The sequence below is a fragment of the Alligator sinensis genome, unplaced genomic scaffold (genome assembly GCF_000455745.1).
Source record: "Alligator sinensis unplaced genomic scaffold, ASM45574v1 scaffold592_1, whole genome shotgun sequence".
Classification (NCBI taxonomy): Eukaryota; Metazoa; Chordata; order Crocodylia; family Alligatoridae; genus Alligator; species Alligator sinensis.
The window spans coordinates 162499-185066 of record NW_005842214.1 but is presented as its reverse complement, the minus strand read 5'-3'; the positions used below and the strand labels follow the sequence as shown (position 1 = coordinate 185066).

Below are 22568 nucleotides of genomic sequence, written 5' to 3'. Positions count from 1 at the left end.
TACTTTTAAGAGATCGGACAATGCCAGCATGTTCTAAATCAGGGGGGTTAAAATCATCAGGCCCCATGAGGCTGCATCAAGCCCTGTGCACTGGATTCGATGAACAGGGTTGGTCTGGGATGGGTATTGTGTGCAGCAAGCATCCCAAACTGGCCCCGTGCACCACATGCAGCATGTGGGGCCAATCTGGTTTGCACCACATGCAGCACATGTGGGTCTAGGCTGAGATCCTGGGGTAGCCTGTGGGCCATATGATTGGCTTCCTTGGATTGGGTGTGGCCTGCAGGCTGTATGTTCTAAATGGATTAAGGCTTGTGTGATATAGTGATAAGTTTTATTAATCAAAATGTTTTGCAGTAGCAAATGAAATGCCCTACAAAAGTAATTGGATAGATGTAATATACTTAGACCTTTATCAAGTAAACTTTTAATCTTGCCATATAAACTAATAGGATTTATTTGACAAAATCCTGTTGACTGACAAGAATTATATTTCCATCCTTTATTAATTTAATCCTTTTACATTTGTGCCTGGAACTGATGTCAGGTTTACCATTCTATAGTTGGTCAGGATTTATATTGTCAAAGACTTACAATTATATTAGCGCTCATCTCTCCCTACCAACCTGATTTGTAAGGTAGTATGCCAAAAAGCCCTCCTTTGTTCCTCAGTTTAGCAGGAAATAATTGAAAAAAGGTGGTTTAGGAAATTGGCTATACATTGGAAGGGCATGGGGGACATGGGATCCCCCCCAGATTTCTGCACTGACAGTGAGGTGCAGGGCATGGGGTCACAGCCTGGCCGGAGCCAGGGCCTGGCAGTAGTGAGGGTGGTAACATGATTTCTGCACCAACTGTGGGACATGGGGCAGCAGCCTGGCGGGACCCAACTTTTGCCACCACTGTCAGCACTTATATGTCACCTATGGCCTAGGATCTCTGCATATGGCTTTCAGTCATTTTGTGAAGTACACCTATGCATAGCATCTAATGAAGTAGTAGGTTGTAGCCTATAAAATGCCACACTATTATGCCTTCTACTTAAGCATAATCAGGCAAGTTTGTTCTTTTTCATGCCTTTGTTGAAATTGTGTGTAGTGGGCTTTAAAAAAACCAAAAAAACTTCTAAGATAACTATCCTGTTTCCTGAGGTATCAGGTTGCAAGGGAAAATCTTTTCTTTTCCTCAGAGGCAGGGTCACTGCATCAAGATTCTGATTCTAATCCAGGTCTGTTCAGTAGAGAGCAAATGATGCTTCCTGTCTTTAAGGTCCTTATACTTTAGGGTCTTTATCTCTGTGGCATTTGGAGCTGCTTCAGTTCTAGGAGGAAGCAACTGAACTCATTCATATCTGCGCAGAAGCTCAGTGTGTCCCTTCCACTAGATGCCTGGTAGGGTACTTTAATTTGTGCCACTTTAGCATGTAATGCCAGTGTTTTCAACCTATCCCATTTTGGGGAGACTCATAATTCTACTTCAAAGAGTTACTCTAGGCTGTAGACCAGTTAAACAAATAAGTTAAGTTGGTTTTTAGTTTTAATTATTTTTAAAGTGAAATAGGGACCTGAGCTAAGCATAGATATTCAAAAAGCCAAGGCTGAATTGATTCAGTCTTTTCAGGTTAGTTTAAACTGCAGAGATTGAACCAATAAGCAAATGAACAGACATTCACTTGTGATTCAGGAAATGCAGCCACATGCCTTCAGTGGCTCAGGCCAGAAGCTGGGGAGGCGCTAGAGCACAGCTCTGGTCTGTAGCCAGCATGGACTGTTTGTATGCTTCCTCTTTCTGCTGCCCAAGAGGTGTCTGGAATTTGCAGTCCACAATCAGAGTAGCAGGACTCTGCAGGGTTGTTCATCACTTCTTCCTGCTTCCAGGTGCCTCTGGGATTTATAGTTCACAAGTGCAGCCAGTACTAAGCCAGCAGGGCAGGGCAGCTGTGTACTTGGGGGGGGGGGGAGTGAGTTTAATCCTCTTCCCTGGCCCCAGATCTCAGCCAGGGTTTGCCTGGGGGGGACAGTGAGCCAGCCCTTACTGCTCCAGGTTGGGAGCAGAGGGGCAAGGTCAGCCCTGCTCTCTGGGGCAGACAGTCAGCCCAGCCCAGGGCTGCAGAACATGCTGGGGGACTCTGATTTAACTTGAACCAGGAAGGGGTCTAGGACAGAAGTTTCATAAACCAGTTTGACCTAAATCAGTAAAGTCTGATACTACATTCAACCAGTTTTATCTTAAACCAGTTCAGCCATTTTGAAACTGGTTCATGTGCACTGAACTTTTGTTCTGTTACGGGTTTAAACCAGTTTCTGATTACTTAAACTGGTTTATGTGTAACTTCTGTCCCTAGCCTTAGTGGGCAGGTTTAGCTCAAGAAAAAATAATAGTTCAGGTGGGGTGGTAGGTTTTATATAGGTGCCTGCTTCTAAAATGAAATTATTTATTATTTTATTTACTGTACAACCTTATATGCAGGAAGAGGCACTTAGATGGACATGCAAAGTAGAGAAAGGTAAAGCCAATTGCATTAAAATGGACTTCGGCAGATTTTAACCCCCCCCCCAATCAATGTTTTTCGTCTTTTTCCTGTGAGAAAATTCCTTACAGTGTCGTAAAGATATGGTGGGAGTAAGGCCGGGAAGAAAAGCATACTTACAGATTTCTCCTCTAAGAAGCAAGCCTTGGTATAAAAGTTTGAGAGAAGCTGTGGCAGATGTAGCTTTGCTGTGGAGTATTTGTGCATTCCCAGTGCAGGTTGCTGCAGCCGTCACGCATCTTGAAAGTGAATCTTTCTGGAGGAGGGTTAGACTGTTGTTTTAGCAATGATAGTCCAGGAAATATGAAAGAAGCAAGGATTTCTTGGTGATGCAAGGAAAGTTACTTTGTGCCCAAAAGCTTGTCTAACATCTCTCCCAGCTTTCACAGTTGGTTCAGTAAAAGGTATCACCAAAAAAGAAAAAATCTTGCTTCTCTTTCTCGAGGAGGTAATCTAGTCAAAACATATTTATTGGAACAGACTCTTAATGGCTGCTAGAGGAGGGCTAATTTTCCTTCAAAAACATCTGGATATATTATATTATTGATCCTATTAGTTATATTTTCTCTCAAATATATATTTTTTAAAACCAAAACAACGGTTTCTTAAATTGACAAATGTGCTTTCACAGAGCTATTTACTGTTTTCTTTCACTAGAGGAATGCCAATAAAAGCAAATAATGCTTGAGAGAGAGCCTTTGAGCCTTTTTCTCTTTTTGTATTGACCTGGCTTTGTAAAAGCTCTATGCTTTGTACAGAATAAGAAGCTTTCTCCAGCTGCCTTATTGTATGGCTTGAGGTCTTGTTAATGCCATTATCTGATATGAGATTACAGGTAATTGCGATTAAACAGGATTTGGTTTCTCTAATCGTATTCAAAAGTCTGTATTGCCTCAGGTTATCATATCAGGTGTTCTTTGAAGAGACTCTTGAGATCAGCCTGCTCTCTGCTTTCCCTTATCTGGAATGGACCAGCTTCCTTTAGGCCCCCTCAGTATTAGCAGGAGCCAGACAAGTGAAATAGGTGCCCAGAGCATTATTATGCAAAACTGCTGCTTTGATGTTGCATTTTTTCCCTATTTGACATCATTCTGTTATCCAGCTTATGCTTTAAACATATATTCTAAAGAGAAATACAAACTATTGTGAATTAAGTGGAAGCTAATGGTGAAATAATTGAGCTATTTGCTACAGAGAAGAGTAACTGAAAATAGAGTTTGGGGGAGACACGTTTTAAATGGTAGGAGTTGAAGAAGATTAGGCTCTTGACCCAGCAATGCTGAGGATGAGGTTAGGCAGAGATGGGACTTGTGGGGTAGGTAGAAATGAAACTGAGGAGTTTTATAACAGGTTAGATGTTCTGAAGTGGGGGTTTTTTTTCAGTCAATAAGAAGTAATTGGAAATATTTGAAGTTAAGCGTGGCAATGTCCTTCTTTGTATATGCGTAATAGTCAGTGACTGAAATTGGAAGGTCACAGTGGTAGGAACTGTAATTAAAATGAGGAAATATCTCAGCGAATCCTTTCTATTACTGATTTTACGGTTCTGTGATGGTTGCTTAATTCTTTGTTTACAGCTGATAAAGCATGACCCAAAGTCTGAAGCAGACAATTAGGTATTTAGAGTATTGTCCTGCTGATGCAATTGTCCTCTTTCCTTTCAAGCTATAGGGAAAGGTTTACTCTTTCTTTTGTCTTAGAAGAGGTTCAATTATTTATAGCTGTTTTCTGACCTTCTTTGGATTAGTTTCCTCCCAGCCCGTAGGAAGCTCTTTTCCTTTATCCTTTGCCAGCTGTAGACATGTGAGAACATGATTTTGGTGCCAGGAAGACATCTTGTAAAACACGGAACTATTTAGTGCCAGAAAATAGTCCTCTCTTTCCTCACTGCTCTTTTCTTGTGAGATGATGTCTTGGGAGTGATGACCAGAGAGAACCACTCTGTTCTTAGCAACCAGAGAGGCCCCTGATTCTTATAGGACTAAAAATAGTTTCCAGAGAGAACTGCAGTTGTGCAGTGCTTCCTAATGGCCAGGGCTTCACCTTCCTTCTGCAAACTCGTGGGGAGTATTTGGTGGGGTGGGCAGAGATAGGGGGAGCTGTTTTCTTTAAAGAAAATGTTTAATTTTTTTTTACGCTAATGCTTTAGAGCAGGGGTTTTGAGTGCAGTTTTCAAGGAGTACCTTGCAGTGGAGGGTCACCACTCTGGGTTTCAATTCAGCATGTTTGCAAGAGGGAAACTGGACTGCATGTACGCTGCACTCAGTTTAACAAATTGCTGCACAGTAAGTGCATAGGACTTGCCATTTGACTTTTTAAATCTCTTTCTGTTTAATAAAGTAATGTAAAGAATGATTGTGGGTCATTGGAGTTCCCCTGGAAGGCTGCATGTGGGTTGTATGTTGTACATCCCCAGCCTAGAGACCTCAAACAAGATTGGGGGTACTGTATATACTTATGAAATATAGTCCCTGCCTGAAAAAGCTTACAGTCCAAATTGAAAAGACAGATAGAGTTTGAGAAAGGAAGTACTGTCTCTGCTACCTGGATGGGGAAATGTAGCATGGAAAGTGACTTGCCCAGTCTGTGGGCAAGCTAAGACTTGAACTGGCATCTCCTGAGCCCTAATCTGTTGTCTACTTCACAAGGCCATCATTTAACTCGAAAGCTAAGTACAGACATTCAAAAAGCCCAGGGTGGAGTCAATCCAAGTTGCATGGTTTTCTGTAAACAGCGTAGCTTAGATCAGTAGTGAACAGAACATACATTTGCCCTTTGGTGGGGGGGCAAATCTTAGACTGAGATCCACCATCTTTAAACCAGTTTGTGTGCACTGGACTTCTGTTCTATTATGAGTATAGATCGGTTTTCTATCACTTTTAGCGGTAAAAGTGTGTAATGTCCGTACCTGGTCAAAGAGCTGCTGGTGTACTAAAGGACTCTCTCTAAAGGTGTTAGGAAAAGCCTGATTAAAGCTACTAGTCTGGTGTCCAGATGGATGGGCCAGACTCCAGTGTTTTTTTTTAAATGAGAGAGACATGTACATTTCAGTGAGCAGTTGCCTTTTACTACCTTTTTTGCCCTGTTTTTTAGTCATCCTCTTTTTACGCTGGAGTTTTAGAGTGTAAATAGAGTTGCTGCATTACAATTTGGATCTGAATCGGTAGGAAAGGGGCACATTTCAAGTAAGAGCTACTGTTTAGGAAAGCTTATGTATCTCTGATTTAAATAGTTTATAAGGTGCCTACCTTGCTTTCCATGTTTGAAATAAGAAACGCTGCATTCTTATGATGTAATCAACTGGACAGAGAATTCATTTTACAATGTTGTTAACATGCTGTGTAAACTAATTCAGATAAAGATGGAAGGAACAAGAAGTAATAACCAAATATCAGAGGCTATCTTTGTGGACATATGGCTATCAGCTTGTATGTATTTACATACCCTATTAAGCCGATGTGACAGGTTAGCTGATGGTGGTTTGGCCCAGAGGTTTTGAAAAGTTCAAAAATGATTGGTGGGGGCAGATTTCTTTTTTCCCACCAATTAGGCCTCGGAAGAGGAGAAGGCTTGTCCCCTTCACCCAGGGACCAGGTAGGGATACTGGACCTGAGAGTAGACTCACCTCTCATGTCACCTGATTGGTCCTACCAGCCACCTGGAGGAGGATAAAAGGAGCAGCACACCTGCCCACGGGGAAGAGAGGACAATGAGGAATGAAGGAGAGGAGTCCTGAAGAGCTGATGAGAGCTGGCCAGCGGGGCCGTGTGGTTGCCCCAGAAGAGCCCTGGAGCCTGGGAGCCACAGGAGGTGGCTCGGCTGAGGATCATAGCTGCAGTCTCGGGCTCTGGCTGCTCAACGCGCTGAAGCGGCACGCAGCAGAGACCCAAAGTCCTGAGCCGCAGGTGGCGGCTTGGGCATCCGACCCCCGGCAGGGAGGCCAGGAGCTCAGCATACAGAGGCAGCTCACAGCAGGGACCAAAGCCCTGAGCCACAGGTAGCAGCTTGGGTTTTCTGACCCCCCCACAGCGTGAGGCTGGGCAGCTCAGTGTGCAGATGGCATGTGGAGGATTCCAGAGGGACGAGAGGCTGGAGCCATAGGCAACAGCCCAGGCATCGATAGCTCAGTGCTAGAGTTCTTGTCTGCCATGTGGGAGGCCTGCGTTTGATCCCTAGCTAAGGCACCAGTGGGTGAGTTGCCAGGTAGAGGGAATCCCCACTGGATAGAAGGGTTTTCCTCATCTGGGGGACAGATTAATCCCTTCAATTGGAGAGGGGGTAGTACCAGCTGGGTTACACCAATAAAAGAGCCATTTTGGCTGATGGCTTTTAATAAAGTAAAATGAGAAATCTTTTTCCTCACCACCAAACAAAAAGGCAGTCCCAAGTCTCTGCACTTTTGGGTGCTATTACAAGCCTGTTAGCTTTTTTGCTTCTTGCACTACTTCAGGAATTCAGGAACAGACCAAGGCAAAAACACCCAAATATTAAATTATTCTGCATTATTAGAGAAATACTTGTGTTGTTTTTAATGCAGCTGTCATGTTAATATTTAAATGTCTTTCAGCTTCTGTGTCCTAAATCCTTGCCCCTTTTTCCTCAGTAGAATGAACAGTATGACTCTCAGTAGAATGAACAATACCCCCTGGGTCAGTGGGCCCAAGTAACTGCTGTCTAAGGAAGGAGCTGCCAGTTGGACAGCCTTATCTTAGGGAACACCATCAGATTAGTGCAGTTAACTCGTACATCTGAATGGGTGCAGACAGATATTGCCCTTGTGCGCCATAAACATTTTTATGGCAGCACAAGTTGTGAACAAACAGATGTCTGAGCCTCTATCCTGCTCCAAGTCCCAAAAATATTGCCACCACCAAAGGCAGTCACAGTTTGTGATACCTTAAGTAGAAGGATGCTTTCTTGCTTATTGTGCACAATGGGAATTTCCCTGAACAGGGCTCCTTTGGGGCTTGTATCAGGTGGCTGTGACCCAACTCGGGGCATGTGTCTGCAAGCAGGAGAACCTGCATAAGGGTTCCCCTGCCTGCAGATGTCCGCTGTGGGAATATCCTGCAGAAGATTCCAGTGGCACATGTAGCTTTGCCACTGGACCCTGACTCATGCTCTTCTTCCAGATGCTGACTTGGGGCATGATACCTGGGGTCACTGTCCCACAGGATCGGATTGCTGAAGCTCCAGGAGCAGCAGGGACCCAACCCTTCAGGACAATGACTCTGGGTCTACATCTGTCTGTAGATGCCAGTGAGGTGGGTAAGCTGTGCCGGAACATATTCCAGTACAGCCGATTCCCATTTCAAAGAAGACTTCTATTTATAGCCTATGAAAAAATACTTACCAGTACATTTTATTGTTACTTGTAATACCTCAGGTTATTTTGAAAGAAGTTAAAGGGTTGGGGGGGAAGATCTCAGTTTTCTCTCCATTTATTTACTTCACTACTTACTTGAGTTCATTTTTTGTAGATTTAGTTGACTGTTTCTTCTGTATGATTAATTGCTTTTCCTTTTGTTAGTACTCATTTTTTTAATGCAGTGAAATGGAAGAAAAAATTTGACTATGAAAATACGGATGACTGGATTTCATTTTGAATATGCCTTTTTTAAAAACAAAGTCATACCACCTTGAGTTAGGTCAGGTAGACTTGGCAATTCATTCTGTCTAATTTGTATAATATGGGGTACTAATGAGACAGTTCTACTACAGTACATTGATCCATGGTATTAATTGGTGCTTTCAGTATAATTAGTGACTGGTTATGATACCCAGTCTCATTTTTTGCATATTCAGTGTATAATGTAGGCAGGTTCTTCACAAGTTTTAAACCACAGTCTCTACTGACAGCCCCTTGCAGTCCTTGTTCTTCAAAGCAAAAACAGTCAGTCTTGTCAAACTATGCAGTAATGTTTGTGTTGTTAACAGACATTTTTTCTGTGTCTAGTTTGAGAGGATCAACTTCCTGTGAAGTATAACTTATGCCAGGGGTTCATTTACGCACTGGGGCTCAACAGTAAGTATAGTCATCTTTATCTTGATCTCCCTCCTTGCTTTTTCTCGTGGCGGATAGTAGGTGGGTGGCCTTCAGTGAATAACTTTTCAAGGGCCTGGGCCAGCATTGGTACTTTGACATTACAAGATTGTAGTGGCAATGAAGACTTGCCACTGCCAGCAGCTGTCTTACAAGCACTTAGGAGGTGGTTTGCTGAGAAGCATTGGACTCTATACCGAGAGGACACTGAGGTCAGCCTGTGTGCAGTGTGGCACAGATTATGCTGTGCTCTGTGATCATGGTGCTGGCTTACTGTAGAAGTGCTTGTTTTCAGTAGTGTTTAAGATTAAGAAATGTTTTGTTGCCTGATTTAGATTGTTTTTTGTCCCAAGTGGTTTTGAAGTCCTGAGTATTACAAATACTTTGCTGTTGGATTAGTAACCACTCAACACATGTCACGGAGCAGCAGTACATGCTTTGCATTGTAATGTTATCTGTGGTATGACCTGCTGAGCTGACACTGTCACACTGTGGGAGCTCTGTTCCTCAATAAAAATAGTAAATGCTATTGGTGTTAACAGAAAATTACACTGTTCAAACTTTTAGCTCTCACCAAACTATAGGTCATCCTTTGGTTTGACTTCTTGTCATGTCTGTCTGCTCAGACTCCTCCTTAATGATGGCTGAAGTGATTTGAGAGAGAGAGGTTAATCAGAAGTTGGGGAGAAGATGGGGTAGAGATGCTTTTTATAGATTAAATCAGCAACGCTGAAGCTTTTGCAAGTCTGAGCTCACTTCATCAGATGCTTCATCACAGTGTCTGATAAAGTGTGCTTGGGCTTGCAAAAGTTTATGCATTACTGATTTAGTTAGTTTGTAAGTACATCTCTACCCTGCTTTCTGCATGATTTAAAATGAATTCTTGAAAGAGTTTTAAAACTACTGCTGCAGAAATAGTTCTGTCCAAGTATTCTGTATCTTCAGGGTTTTGTTCTATGTTAAGAAGTGGTGTTTATATGAACACATGATCTTTTCTCCTTAGTTTGCTTGCTTTCATTGCCCTGTGGTTCTGCTATCTAACAGTGTAATAGAGCTGTTGTTTTATACTTAAAGTTTGTCCAAAATTGTGGTTTATCGAAGTATTCCTTCCTATCTAAATAATCCCTGTCAATCTCTTTTTTGACTATTCATCCTTTTTCAGTTAAACTAAGTACCTCAAAAATAAGGTGCAGTTAATTCTAACGTTATCCAGCTCCTGATAAATTCACTGAGTTCCTGTTTCCAATTATCTGATTCATTGCTTTACATTTTTGTACAGGTTTCCCTCGCCAACCATGGTTTCGAATATTCACGTTTAATATTCTATATACCATTTTGGCTACCACGGTATACAGTCTTGAGTAACCATCATTTTCCATGGCTGTGCCTCAGCCCACCATCTGCCATTTTCCCCATAAGCCATTTGTCTTGCCAACCACGGGAACTTTCAGTAACTTAACCCCAGTGGGTGGTGAGGGAAACCTGTATTTTCAACTCTTCTGCTAATGAGGTAAAAGTAAGCAAAGATGAGTTTTATGTGGGAGGTCATAATGTTGGCTGTGGGGAGTTCCATGTTTAGTTAGTCCAGGGTTTGAAGATAAGGATTTGACTGATAAAAGGAGAAGCAGAGTAGGGAGTTCTTGGCACTCTACATTGGTAAGTAAATGGACTTCTGTGTTTTGAGCTATCCCTTACCTGTTTATTCCTGCCACGCTCTTTCCTTTCCTTCCACAGTTTTTCAAAGGCACTGGAATCCTGACATTCAGCATCCACTGATATTTTAGGTGGTTCACTAGCACATCTCAGTTCTGACATGCAACATTCCCTGATAGGAAATGCATTGGTATCCTGTTTTCAATTTTCCTTCTTTAATTTCCATTTCTAAAAGGAAAACCCACTGCAGGGAGTTAACATAGTATTAAGATTGCATGCTTAACATGTGAATTTCCAGAATTTTTTTTTAAATGCACTTAACGGTTACATTAACCATGTAGTCTGGGATAGATGCTTTAACTCAGTTTTTAAAATAATACTTAAATGACCTTGATTCCACTATATCCTGAGCATCTTTTATATAGAATACATTATGTGTGCAGTGTGGCCTCATGAACGTGATGGGGATTCTTTTGAGTTTCTGACATTCATTTAAGCTCTCGGTTGTGCTGTTTCACAAATATATTTTTTGGCATTTCTTATCCTTTTATTTCAAGTATGAAAATTCATTTTGAAATATTGGTAATGCTGTCCACAAAACTTGCTATCATTAGCTTCTACCAAAAACCCATCAAAATTAGACCTCTGAGTGTTTTTGAGAGATATTTGTATATCTTGTCCAAGCAGAGCAAGGTGACCAGGTGCAGTTATGGCTAAATAGATCTAGCTCATTTGTTGCACAATGTACGATGGAGAACAAACCATTATAACTTGGTTAAAATCTACAGCAGAGTGGAGATCAGAGCTAACACCTTTTATAATGGTTCAAATTAAGTTTTGCCTTGTATCTGAATGCCTAGCTGAACTATGTCTGTAATTTGGTTTTGATATGCTCAAGTTCAGCAGCCTTTGTTAACTGTCACTGGGTGCATCTACATCTGCCATTATGGCAGCGTGATACACTCCAGCACAGTTTGCACCAGAGTCAACTGATCCTGAGTGCAGTGTTTGCATGTGTGACCAGGACTGCAGCAGTTTGAGCTGGGGTGGAGCAGCCCTGGGTTGTCAGGGAGCCCAGGGGTTTAGCCTTGGGCTCTGGGTGATGACAGAGGGGCTGGCTGAGGCACAAGGGTGCTAAAGTGTGGAACTAGGTAGCAAACGGCCCCCGCACTTTAGCACCCTCATGCCCCAGCCAGCCCATCACCATCTACACGTGTGTTTCAGTGCATGTAATTATGCTGTATTTACTCTGTAATTACTCTCCCATAGGATAGTACTTTCCCCAACAATACTAGGGCAGAGTTAATTAATTTACCCTGCCCTAATATTGGCATAAATGTAGATGGTGATGTTTTACTATTGAGCTAATTAGTCAATCCTTGCAGCAAAGCACACTTGTAGGTGCACCCACTTGGTTGCTAGCCAAAGGACATTAAATACTAAGGTTTACTGTTGTCCCCTGCAATATACATAAGGATTCAATATCTGATAGCATTGGTGCCAGTTCACATTTGGTATATAAAAGCATTCCCCTTCAAAGGAAGCAGAAAGGTGTAAAGTGCTGTAGTTCTTGAGCCTGGGAGAGCAATATTACACATGTGCAGACTGTATGACACTTTCACATTAATACACAGTTGTTAATGGTTTCAGTAAGAGTCTTTGGGAAAAGCTGTCAGCTTTACAGCTAGACTTTGGCTGTTTCACACTTGGATCCAGAAGACCCTAGTATTAAATTGCCTTATCCATCATATTTTCTTTTTCCACCAAAGCTGCTCAGCAGCATAGCAACCTAACAGTGCACAGCAACAGCTGGCACAAGTCATGGACATTGAAAGCTACTTTTGGCTGACTGGGATCTTAGGAGGGGACTGAACAGGTTCTGGTCATGTTAACCATCAAATCTGTATGAGGAATCTGAGTTGCACAGCTCTGACTTGAGTACAGGTACTTTGGAATATGTCTGGGAATGCTGTCCTGCATAACTTCCCTCTCCCTGATGCTCTTTGTTGATCCTTGCCAAAGTGGTGCATTTCTAGTTTAATATTAGGCCTTAATTTACTTTCTCTTTGTTAAGATGGCTCTTAAGTTCAGTTAGTAGCACACACAAGAAGGTAGATTCTCAAAAAGAGTGGGTTTGCAGCTATTCCAGACACTGTCCCGAGTAAAGAAATGTAGGTTCTAAATAACAAACACAATGAGAATCTAAAGTATGTATGATGGAAAATCTTGAAAGAGGAAGGATGAGAGCCCTCTATACACACAATGGCTGGTATAACCAGAAAACTCTCTTCCTGGTTGTCAAGGATCACACATATGATGTAACAGTTTGGTTTCAGGGAGGAATTTAGGGAATGGCTCACATTGCCCAGCACTGTCATCTGGGAGCCCCATCTGACTGTGCTTGGCTGGAAGGAAGGTTGCTGAGAGCGATGAAGGGAAAAATAGGGAATGTTCTTCACAGAATTGCAGTTGTAGGGGGCTCCCAAGTGTTTTTTTCCCCAAACGGCTTGTGTGATTCCTTGTAACAGAGAGCTGTAACCAGCTAGTATATCCTTTGTAGAAAAGCTGCTTGGTGTTAGAATTCTAGCAGGAAGGAAGGAAGGAGGGCAGTGTCTTGGTAGCAAGTTAGCTTAGTCTTGTCTTGACTGGGCACTGAAACAAGGGATCTGTTGTCAACTTGTTGCCTGATTGGTTAAATTATTCTTCCTCTTTGCTTCTGTTTGCTGTGGTGTCCTGTCCCTCAACCCCTCTCTAGAAGGGGGATAATGCAAAGTCCCTGCCACAACAATTGCTATGTAATCCGCTCTGTGCGTCAAAATTGTTCTTAAAGATCTGTGTACTTTCATGTAAAATATGTCCAGCTCTAGCAGGCTGGTTGGCAGAAGCTTGCAGCAACCTGCACACTCCCAGATGCAGCAGACTTCAGGTTGGCAGGGATTACAGTCCAGCTGAAGGCAGTAGGCACTGGTTGTAGGCTGCCTAGGAGAAGTGGACCGCTGCAGAGGATAACTAGCTGGCCTACAGGAAGCTAAAAGGCTCCTGGGAAAAGGAGAACAGAGTGGCAAGGAGGGAGAGAGGTATTAAACTAGCTGCAGGGGCAGAACCATGTCATGGTACTCTCACTGGGTCTGGCAAAAAACCCATGGGCTGCAAGGCAGGAAGCAGAATCACCAAGACCAGGAGAAGGGAACTAGTGAAAGAAAGAAGGGAGACTGCATTGAAGACACAGCACGAAGTCAGGAGCTCAGTGTCAGGTTTGGGGAAGAGATCCCACGACTGAGTCCCATCCCCCTCACCCCCTTTATGAATTGTGTTTAGGGACCATTTGAGCTAGTAATAACTCTAAACCCACTAACCAGCCTGTAGAGAGAACCTCAAAGAGAAAGTCAAACATGAGCAGAGAGTATACCAATGCAGAACTGCCTACTTGAGGTTTCAAAGAAGCTGAAACAACCCTGGGAGATGTGAGCTCACTGGCTCACCTTGCACATATTCCTGTGAACTCTGTAATCTTATAGGAACTCCTAATTTCCCAAACCAGACAGTTCAGCATTTTTACCTGGGAATTCACGATTTTGCTACTTCCGGGCATCTGGCATTTTCTTTTGTGTCCAGGCTGCAGACCTAATTGCATCTTGCTCTTCAGCTTCCCCCCACAAGAGGGAGTGAATTACACTATGGTGCCTGCAGTTTCTCTTGTTCAATGAAACTGAGGAGCTTGAGTTGAAGTCTGGTTTTCAGCCATAAAGTGGTGGGAACTAGGAGCATAGGCTGGTGAGTTGGGCTACCCGGAGGGTAGTGCAATGGCTGAGGACCCAAGGAGATGAATTTCTCAATCAGGTAAGAAGTTCCAAAACCTTACTCCTCCTACCCACTTTTTTGGCATACATGGGGGAATGTTCTGTGGTGGAATGTTTGTACAGCATCTTGCATGCCACACCATTAGGAAACCATAATAAAAATGTCTTCTTCAAAAAGATGATATTATATGTGACTTTTCAAATGTGATCTTCATGTAGCTGTGTGCTTGTTTGTAGAATAGCTTGAAATAACTTTGATTCAGAACTTAGGGGTTGCTGCCACCGCTTTTGGGGGTGTTTGCTATTATAGAAGTGGGTCCCATGGAATACAGTGAGCCTAACTATACTTACCTGTCTCATGTGGTTTTGGGAAGAGGTCAAGTGTAATAAAATGTTTGTTATTTGGGGATCTGGGCCATGTTGTAATGGAGAAACATCTTATTCCCAGCAAGGCTGTTGATTACAGTTGGACAAAGTTTTCTGTGATATGGGAAGAGGAGAGTATTTCTTGCTAGTGTGTGATTTGGCTTGGTTGTTGCCTGGGAGGTTGGCTTCTGGTCCTGCATGGGATGCATAATGAAGAGAAAGGGAGCATGGGATAAAAAAAGTCTCTTACTCAGTTGCTGTTGTCTTAAGAGTATGACTGGGCTGTACGACTCATTCCTCCCTCAGGGGACACAGGTGCGAAGAGCTGGTTTTTTTCTTTAATCACTCACATCAATTAAACATATTCCTTTGCATTAAAATAATTAAATAAAGCTACGCCCTGTATCTTTTATTGCTAGATAATATCTTTGAACCTTTGGCTCACCATTTTGCTCTCTGCTGCAAGGTATTTTCCAGGGTGTGCTTAACCTGTTTTGCCATTGTCCTGAAAAACATTCTGGGCAGAGAAATCTGTTGATAGCAAACGGTGCTCATGTGAACTTTCAACCACTGTACCCAGTGGGGGAAATTTTCTCCAGGCCTCTCCTGAAGTCCAGTTGCCCCACACCAAGATTTCATAGATTTCATAGACATTAGGGCTGGAAGGGACCTCGGAAGATCATCGAGTCCAGCCCCCTGCCCAAAGGGCAGGAAGTCAGCTGGGGTCATAGGATCCCAGCAAGATAAGCAGGTAAGATAAGATGAAAGGGGTTTCCATGCCAGGGACCAACTATGGGTGGGGTAGATTTGAGGCTTGTCAGGTTGTTAATTGCACATAACACCGTTGAACACCGAGGTGGATCTGAGCCTGGTTAGCTTGCTGGTGAGGCCAGGCTATGATGCTGTTGAGACTGGAGCAAGCTGGCAAGGAGCTTTGCCTTCCCTGCCCTGAAGGTATTTTCCTGTTCTTTTCAGGACACGATGCTACTTGCAATGGTGCTGTAACAGACGTGTTTTGGGATGGAGGTGTGTGTATTGGGAACAAGGCTTGTGCAGGGTTGGGAAGGATTCTCCTGGGTCCGTTGTGGCTTGTTTTCTGATCATTGAACTCTTGGATTTGGAAACTCTATTGCTTGCTAGTGATATCATCAGCCCAGACTGGTCTTTGGTGCTCTGAGTCATTTCTTAGCCATCCTCAGAGTCTCACAGGCAGATCTGTCATTTCCCCTCTGGTATTTGCTTCAGTTGTGCTGTCCCTGCCCTCTGTGGAAAGAGAGAGATGGTTAACATATTGTTGCTGTATTGCTGTTCCTGCTCAAACTTGTCGTACAGATGGATGGCATTTTTGGTGAGGTAATGACTGACCAAATTCCTAGGGCCTTTGTGCCGCGCTTTGCTGAGCATTTGGGTTTAACTTGTCCAGTAGTAGAGCTATCTTAGCCAATTTGCAACCAGCCAATGTGAGAACATCTTGCTGGTGCTTTCAGGGGGATAAAGTAATTTGATTTGCATCTTTGAGGGGAAAAAAATTTATATCCATTATCATTTAAAGCAGTGTACACATACCTTGGGTAGGTGGAGGGGGGAGGAAACTTTGCAAAGCCCTGTAGTATCTCTGCCAACCAAGAGCCTATCAATATGGCACTGAGGATCTGCAGGGAAGGCTGTTACAGCACAGGACAGAGACAAGAAATACATGGCTCAGTCCTAAACAGCCCTATTGACTATTTCACTATACATAGTTTTAAGACGGACAGTTCTGCAGCCTTCCTTTGCGTCCTTCTCCTCAAAATCTAGAGAGGAAAAAGAAGAGTCACCAATCCATAAGTGATTAACTCTGTTCGGCCAGGGGAAGGAAGCAGGATTTAGGTCAGACATTTCACCACTTATATTTGGCAAAATGAAAACCTCTGCTTTTCTTCTCTATGGGGAGCAAATGTTGACTGGCTAGGGCAAGGATATGCATGAATAGCCTGGTCTGGCTCTGGGCTTTGCAAGGCCCCTTGTATTCTAATTTCTCTCTTATTCTCTTTTGTTTGCAGCTCAGAGACATGTCCTCACGTACATGGAGGATGCAGTGAGCCAGCTACTAGAGAACAGAGAAGATATTAGTCAGTATGGCATTGCCAGATTCTTCACTGAATAGTAAGTACATCAGAATGCTGCCAATAGGGCCAGCCCAGAGGAGGCTCTTGGAACAAGGAGAGTACAAGGGGGAATGAAACTGGAAACATGCTGATTATTTTGGATTTCAGTAGGTGAGCCAAGGGCTGCCTGAGCACATTTCAGAGATGAAGACATTTGTGCAGTTCAGCTCCTTGTTACAAGAACTTGCATGGGGTAAACAATAGGGACAACAGCACAATCAAAAAATATAGGACTAAATCCTGCTTATTTTATTCCTTAATGGTCAAATTCAAACCTGATTTAAAAGTGGGTCAGTGCCTACTGAGTCTACCCTCAGTTGTGTGCTAGCTTTGTTTTAAAAGTGAATTTGGCCCTGTGGGGGTTCCTGCATCTATCTGCATACCTGTTACCATATCCTTACATGTCATCTGCTCTGACATCTCCTTTTTCTCTAGAATCTGTGTAAATTTATCTTTTAAACAATATGTGATCCTCCCTTCTCCCCTCACCTCCACCATTGATGCAAATAGTGCTAATGGCTGACAAGATATGAGGAAAAATACGTGCTGATACTGACTTAACCCAGCCACTGCACAGCTTGAGACTTCAACTCACTGATGCACAACATTTAAAAACCATCCAGGTGTTCAAGTTGAATTTATTTCTTGATACTGAAAATGTGCATCAAGCAAGTGCACCAAGCATACGTTTTGTCACCTTTTTGATGCCTATCTGACAGTCTCTACTTGCTTGCTTCTTCATGTTAACTTTTTCCTGGGTCACATCAAAGCAGACAGCTTCATGCTCCATTCCCTGGATTATAGTGTTGGACGAGGAGCTTGACACACTGGAATAGGCTCCATCCCAAAGAAATGTGTTTTTTTCATTTAAGTTCACTTGGAGACTGGACAAGCACCTGGTTTGCTAAGCTGAATGACAGCTGACTGAACTGCTTATTGTAACTTCTTATTCCCAAATAGCCATGGGGATCTCATGAAAATTTCTAGGCATGCATACAGCCTGTCCACAGTTTTCATGGGACAGAATCAGTTAAGCTCTTTCCTTTTGCACAGTAAAAACAGAAGCAGCACTCAGCTGATGTTCTGAAAGTAAACTGGCTTGAGAGAAGGAAGACTGCATTTTGATAATTTTTAGAGTGGCTGTTAATGAGCAGCTAGGCTCCAGTGGTGCCAAACAGGCAAGATGTTATATGGCCTTCTGGCCTGTCTGGCTGTGGATGGACCTGCATTTGTAGTGCAGCACCACTTTGAAGTGCTACAGAGATGTAGCATTGTGAGGCATGAACCAATGTACAGCACCCAGTGGCTGGAGCACTATAAAGTTGCTGTGAAGGCATTCAGTGGCATGCTCTTCAGCTCTGCTGGACTGCTTACCCCTCTTTCCCACCTTGGGGCTAGGGGAGGGGGGAGTAGAGCACCGTGAGATGCTGGGGGACCAAGAGATCCCCATGTAACACTACGATTCACTGGATACACATGATGTGGTGCTACAAAATATAGTGCTACAGAGAAGTTTCCATTTCATCCAGGAACATTTTTCTAGGCATCTAAGGGTGCAGATGTGTTCAGAATGCTGTAAGTGTAAATATGTCCGTTGCCTTTGTAAAGTAGCCCTCGTAAGTAGACTTGATGGGACGACTCTGGTTCTCTGTGACACCTCACCTCTCAGGTTCCCATCAGTGCCCTTGCTAATGTGCTTTCGTTTTATTCTCATACTCTGAATCATCCATGTTGGTGTTTAATGTTGGCCCAGCTGTTCTTTTTGTTTTGTATCTTCTTATAAAGTTCCTTTGTTTGCACTGTATGCTGTTTCCAGACCCCAGAGTCATTATATATGGCTCAGCATAGGGCAAATGGAGATCAACGCTGTTCTGAGGAGGTCCCAGGAACCCAGCCTGGGAAGAGAAAGAGCTGGAGCCAGGCCAAAAACCTGTATTTCGTGAACATTCCGTTTTCAAGCGTAACATTTATTCTGTAGTAAGGTTGTTGTATAAACTATCTTTTCAAAACTGTTCCCCAGTGATGTAAATGTGTATGCCTTATTGTCATGCCTTCTGATGTTGACTGGTAGAAATTTGGTGCTAGCTGAATTTTGATTGGTTATATAGCAGCTGCAGAAAAACCTCCCTCTATAGGTCAAATTTAGTGTCAGTTTAGAAACCTGATTTTAAAAGCTAATTGATTTGGACAGTTTCTGTTCTGATTCCATTAAAGCCTTGTGGAGCTGGTCACTCAGACTTGTACTAGTAGTTCCAATATACTGCTGCCCAGAAATATTTGCCTTCACCTACTGTTGCTGAACTTCTCTATTCAGGAGGAACCTGGGTTTCTGTAAACACATCATTGTCCAATTAATTCAGCATAGGCCTCCATCTGGTCCACCATCCTGTCTCTGACAAGACTGGATGCATCAGATAAAAGATAGAAAGAACACAAAGTGGATTATATAGAATGACCAGCCCATGAGGAAGTTTCTTCCTAATCCTTATCATCTCCTAATTAAATTATCCTCTTAAGCATGAGGATTTACATCCCTTATAGTAAGGGTGATACCTTTGCATAACTACAGATGATCTCATTATCCTTATAAAGGTCCAATTTTCTTTGGAACCTAGTAGACTTCCTGCATAATTGATACTTGGTAGGACTGAGTGCCACAGATTATAAATACAGTTACTTCTAATAAAGTGATAATATGTGATTAAGTATATACTTAAAGTGCCTGATCCAGCCACACTATACATAAAATAAATACAATCATAGGACATCCATTAAAGATCATCCCCTAAAAATTCAGTAAAACTACCTGCGGTAGACCTAAATGCAAGATTAAAGTGACAAAAAGATGTTGGAGGAGGTATAAATGTGGAATCATAATAGCAAATGCTGAAAATACTCATGGAAAAGGTTTTTTTCATATTATAGAAGAGAAAATTAGTTGCCTAGAGGGAAGGACTCAGGCCTTTGGAAAATGTCCAAGGAGTTATGGTGAGATCCATGGCAGGGGGCTGGTACCAGAGCCAATGAACCCTCAGAAACAAAGGAAAGCTAGGAGCTTTTGTTTGTGTCTTGAACCTCACCCTTCATCTTCTGAGAAACAATTATGTCTGGCCCTTGTTCCTCTGCCATATGGGGAACATGTTTGGGGCTTAAAAATCAGGCAAAATAATGAAACACAGTTTGCAGGAATCATTAGGAGCTTCAGCATTGTAAAGAACAAACCTTAATGGTGCTCAGTCTGTACTGATTCTAAAACAGAATACAAAATTGTGCCTTCTACATGTTTTGTGATATTTTAGGGCATGGCTGACTGGTGTCTCCTGACTCTGGGAATCCCCCAGCGGCCAATCGCCAACCCCGGAAGTGTCACTGGCAAAATTGGCGCTTCTCGGGGGGGCACCGGCCAGCGCTCCCCACTCCCCGGCCGGCAAGGGCCAATCTCAGGGGGGTATGTCCCATGCTGTCCCTACGCATCACCTATGTTTTGGGATTAAAATCATAATCTAGATGAGTTAGATTAGTACATGATGGTGGGCATGAAGGAGAACCTGCTCTGGAGAGCTTTTTTTTTTGCTGGCAGTAGCTCATGCAGCTCCTCTGTTGGTTGATGGTGGGTCTTCAATGGCCAGCTGAAAGTCTCTTATTTGCAAACAGACAGCAAGCAGTACAAATTTGAGGCACTGGCCTTTCTGCTAGAAGACAGTTAGTTATGCAGTATTGTCAAAAACAAAACAAAACTACTCAACCCAAATAAGAATGTGTCTGGCAGTGGGAAGTGACATATTTTAATTGTTTGCCTCTTATCTGCAGACCTAACCTTGTCTTTGAATGTCAGTTAAACAAAGGATGTTGATGTTTGTTTGTTTGTTATTTAACCTTAGAAACATAATCCCACTTTATGGGTAGCCCAAGAAGGCTTACTTACAACCTGATGATATAGCTGTGTGTCCTGAACATGCTGCAATGATGAAGGCGCAGGCCAGAATATTACAGGAGCATAATGAGAACAAATGAAGGTGCATGCTTTGCAAATGAAACATCTGGCAAAGGCTGTACCATGTCTGATTCACAGATGTGATGCTGAGCCTTCTAAACATCCTCATCAACTTTCAACAGGCCCCTTCAATAAGCAAGTTCTCAAAAGAAGAGAGAGTGCCTCTGATCCCTACCCAGGAACCAGACTTTGTTTTAGCAGTGGTGAATGTGAGGAAGCTGTGACATGTGCAGCTGGCACTATCATTCAGGCACCTCTCCAGAGCAGATCTGGTTATCACCCACTTTCAAATGTGTACCTTTGGGCCTTTTTAATCTTCTGATAATAAAAATGTGATGGTGTAAAAGTCCCTCTGCACCTACTCTTGAAACTACTCTTAGATTGAACTATTTTTTTTTCATCCTGGGTCCTGTTGCCCAACTTCTCCCTTTCCCCTCCTCCTCCACTTTGTATATGAGTTTCTTGGTGTTGTCAAACAAATCTGCAACTTTTTTCCTTGTCAGTAGTGAGCATAACATAGAATAGAAGTTATTGCAGCTCTTAGGTTGAGACAGACTGAGCTCACATTTCCCTGAGGTCATGTTTCCACAGCCCTCTTGAAAATGAGAGATGAAATCCAGAGGGTTTATTGTTCATGTTCTGCAGAAGATGAAGTAATTACTGGGCATTGCTGCTGCTTTCTCTCTGGTAATTTGAAGTAGGACTTGTCATTGTCAGTGTCTCATGCCTAAGCCAGAATGCAGCAGACCATAGCTAGTGTCCCTGTACCAAAGCATTAATAGGATAAGTAGTTCTGAGAGCTATGACACTCTGGATCTAAAATTATGAAATATAGGAGTTTATTCCTTTAAAGTGTGGAATAACCTACCAGAAAGATAGGCCTAGATATCAGTAGAACAGGAAACTTCCTGATATAGAAAAGTTATTAATTCTGATCCCCAGGCTCATCTGGGAGCTGCTGTCATTTTTATAGCATAGTTGGACAGTTCAAGAATTTATATACACATGATGAGCTCTGCCAAGTAAGTCTGCTTGATTTTTAGGAGCTAAGTGTGTGGCATAAAGAGAATTTGCCCTCTCCTGCCCAGTATTCTCCCAGTGTAGCTTTCTCTATGTGAGAAGTTTGGCAAGAGCTCCCTTTGGAACTTGTTGGCACCACTTAAAGCAGGACAGTCAAACTCAGATATAGGTGCTCACTTTTCTCAGCTATTAGGCTTCTCTTTTATCATCCAGAGAGGGAGAGACTGAGCACAGTCATAAGACCAACCGGTCAGCCCCAAGGAAGTACAGTATATCCGATACGTAAGGTAAGAGGTAATGAGAAATATGGTAATATTTCTTCCTCTGCCCTTGAGTCTGTACATCTTTGTAGGAAGACACTTGAGTTGGTATGACAGAGAGTTATGTGCAATGTAGGATTTCTGTGTAGATTAGGAGTTTCCAACCTTCTTTCAACATTCACTATTTTTATTGGAAGGGTACCCATGGGGCACTTCCCTTCTCCTTCACCATTGAGTAATTCCTTTGTGTTCTTATTAGTCCCTTACCCATTCACATTTGCCTAAAAAACTTTGTGCCAGCTACAGCAACTGTCTACATGGATGTTGCAATACTGTATTTTAGTTGTTTTATTACGTTGTAGTAACTGGAAGCCATATGACCAGCCAGTGCTATAAACACCACCAGCAAGTGCTCTGCAGGCCATGAGTAGTTTGGGAGTTATTTCTGTGGAGTAAACAGCCTAACAGCACTATTGCCCACAGCAGAAGGTTGAGCAACTCTCAGGAATACATTTGAAAGGTAGCTCTAGTCTTTGAGGATCTTTTTTTCCCTCCCCTTCTTCCACAGTTTCATTTGTCCCAGTTGCAAGGACATCTGCTTTCAATCTTGGGAGTTCCTTGAGGCTTCTGCTCCAGTGTGCTGCTGACTATTATGGGAACGGGGATTGTGCACCCTTTGGCCAATTTACTCCACAAGTCTTTTAGTTTTGAGTGCAGCTCTCTCTCTCTTGGGACTAGTTCTGATTTTATAGATC

General features: G+C 42.8%; 1 protein-coding gene across 5 annotated transcripts in view; it reads left to right on the top strand.

Annotated features, from left to right (window-relative positions):
• CUNH11orf49 (chromosome unknown C11orf49 homolog) overlaps positions 1 to 22568 on the top strand; it is a 129784-nt gene that overhangs the window by 5126 nt on the left and 102090 nt on the right. For 4 of the 5 annotated variants that reach the window (XR_003094834.1, XM_025207948.1, XM_025207949.1 and 1 more), the window contains one exon: positions 16435 to 16537. Coding sequence is in view for 3 of the 5 variants with exons in the window: in XM_025207948.1 (XP_025063733.1) it covers positions 16435 to 16537 (103 nt within the window). In the remaining 2 variants the exon portion in view is untranslated. Of the gene's footprint in view, positions 1 to 7662; positions 7795 to 8486; positions 8556 to 16434; positions 16538 to 22568 lie in introns of all 5 variants that reach the window. The other variant, XR_003094835.1, reaches the window with a different exon arrangement.